The sequence below is a fragment of the Dipodomys ordii genome, unplaced genomic scaffold (genome assembly GCF_000151885.1).
Source record: "Dipodomys ordii isolate 6190 unplaced genomic scaffold, Dord_2.0 Scaffold11981, whole genome shotgun sequence".
NCBI lineage: Eukaryota > Metazoa > Chordata > Mammalia > Rodentia > Heteromyidae > Dipodomys > Dipodomys ordii.
The window spans coordinates 1-2465 of record NW_012279193.1 but is presented as its reverse complement, the minus strand read 5'-3'; the positions used below and the strand labels follow the sequence as shown (position 1 = coordinate 2465).

General features: G+C 43.4%; 1 protein-coding gene across 1 annotated transcript; it reads left to right on the top strand.

The window, feature by feature from the left end:
* Window positions 1-160: 160 nt before the first annotated feature.
* Window positions 161-2031, top strand: LOC106002495 (unconventional myosin-Va-like; the record flags this gene model as incomplete). The annotated part of the gene is made up of 5 exons (XM_013037363.1): window positions 161-244; window positions 389-550; window positions 1004-1101; window positions 1755-1841; window positions 1923-2031. Coding segments are annotated over 5 exons (540 nt in total), but the record flags the coding sequence as incomplete, so codon positions are not given.
* Between the last annotated feature and the right edge of the window lie 434 nt (window positions 2032-2465).

Here is a 2465-nt window from a genome sequence, read left to right as displayed (position 1 = left end):
GCGCAGACACACACCTATAGAGTCAACACATTTGTTTCTCAGGAAAAGATAAAGATGATGGTACCAGGCTGCTGAGAGCTGGTCATATAGCTTAAGCATTATCCATGATGAAATTATCAAAACTGTTACTACTTAAAGATAATTTCTTATGTGTTTTCAGGTTGAATATCAGTGTGAAGGCTTTCTGGAAAAGAACAAAGACACTGTTTTTGAAGAACAAATTAAAGTTCTTAAGTCAAGCAAGGTAATTATGGGTAGGCTTATTCTAACCAAGATATATTAAAGAAAAATCGAATTACTTCCTTAGGCATTTACTTTGTGTGTATTTGGGGAAGGAGTGATGGGGCTTCTGTTAAACATACAATTTCCCTTACTGTTCCTGGCTCAGTTTAAGATGCTACCAGAACTTTTTCAAGATGATGAAAAGGCCATCAGCCCAACTTCAGCCACCTCTTCGGGGCGCACACCCCTCAGCCGCACTCCAGTAAAGCCCACTAAAGGCAGACCAGGCCAGATGGCCAAAGAGCACAAGAAAACAGTGGGGCACCAGGTAAGTTCAGGGAGCTACTGCTGCCATGCTCCCTTCCCCCTGCTTACCTGAAGCCTCAGCTCTTCCTTCCCCAGCCTCCCAGGTGGGATGCGAGGATGAGTACTTCCATTACACGTGCCAGTCCTGCCCACTCACTCCTCTCCCCCTGTACTAGACACGTGACTATACCAGCCTTTCCCGGAATAATGTTCTCTATCTCAATATTGTGGTCGATCGAGCTATCTATCTATCTATCTATCTATCTATCTATCTATCTATCTCTGAGTTAAATTGTAAAGTTTAAGCAAATTTTAAGTGCAAATTTAGCATTCTTGTGTAGTAGCAGCTCCTCTTCTGAAAGTGGATCATGTTCAGAGGTAGGAAGATCATGCCCATTGATGCCATAGGAAGAGAATTCTAAATTGCTTTGACTTGACAAGACCTTGATGGCTCTCATCACCCTTTCTCACACAGTTCCGAAACTCCCTTCACCTGCTAATGGAGACCCTCAATGCCACCACCCCTCACTACGTGCGCTGTATCAAGCCCAATGACTTCAAGTTTCCTTTCACGTAAGTATTTCTCAGCCACAGAACAAAAAGTGGCCACATTGTGTAATGGTTGCCAAACCCAAGGGAAAAAATAACTCAAGTAAATCTTTATGTTTTAGAAGGAAACTGGGAATTAATAGAATTACTGGAGTTTTTCTTCCTTTTGAGGACAAATTAGCATTCTAAGAATTTGAAATGTGAGATCCACTAAGCAGTTCAGGTAGATACTCTCATGTTCATTTCAGGTCAGAAATCTGGTTGAGCTGCTTAGTAAGCTATGGAAAGACTTAGTTTTCAGAGTTTTCTAGATTTCAAAATTACAGACAGGAGATTGTACTCTCTCTTCCCCTTCCCAGTTCTCTTGCTCTCCCTCTCAGTGTGTGTGTGTGTGTGTGTGTGTGTGCGTGCGTGTGCATGTGTGTGTGTGTGCGCGTGTGCTGTGCAACATGAGCTTTCTTATGAATCATAGGAGATGTTTCTAGGTCTTTATTTTCCTGCTAATTGTCTCTTCTCCACTGTCTCATGGAGTTTTCCATTTGGATATTTGCTTCAGCTTCTGAATACTTTCTTTCCTAATTTATCTACTTGGTTCTTTGCAAATGCATCTGAGTCCCCCCTGAGGAACACGGCAGTTTGGTTCTTCAGGGACTGATGGCTGTCATCTGCACATGTAGGTTTGATGAGAAGAGGGCTGTTCAGCAGCTGAGAGCATGTGGCGTCCTGGAAACCATCCGAATCAGTGCAGCAGGCTTCCCCTCCAGGTGAGCCTGCCAGCTTCTGTATAAGGGGCCTGTTGGGACAGGTTCCTGGTGCCTTAAGCTGATGTGATTGTCATTTTATAGGTGGACTTATCAGGAATTTTTCAGCCGTTACCGGGTCCTAATGAAGCAAAAGGATGTACTGGGTGACAGAAAGCAAACCTGCAAGAATGTGTTAGAGAAACTCATACTGGTGAGAAAGATGGCCTTGCCATTGTGATGTGTGAAAGCCCTGAAAATGTTCGTGCTAAGATCATTAATCCAGATTGTTTGTGTGTGAGAGGGGATTGTTAGGGGAACGGTCTCAGTGATCAAGGCTCACTGTCTTTGGGATGCTAGCGATAATGATGATGATGATGATGATGATGATGATGATGATGAAGAAGATGATGATCCACTATGAGGAAACAGTGTGACAAGGCCTAGACCTAGACTTGAGAGACCAGGCAAGGTGATGCATAATTAAAGGGGGGGAAAAAGGAGTCTTAATCTAAAGGGACAAAGTCCATCTTCTTAACAGTGCATTTTAAAGGTAAGTAAAATGCCTTTTTTTTTTTTTTTGGTCCAGTGGTGGGGCCTGAACTCTGGGCCTGAGCGCTGTCCCTCAGCTCTTCAGCTCAAGGCTAG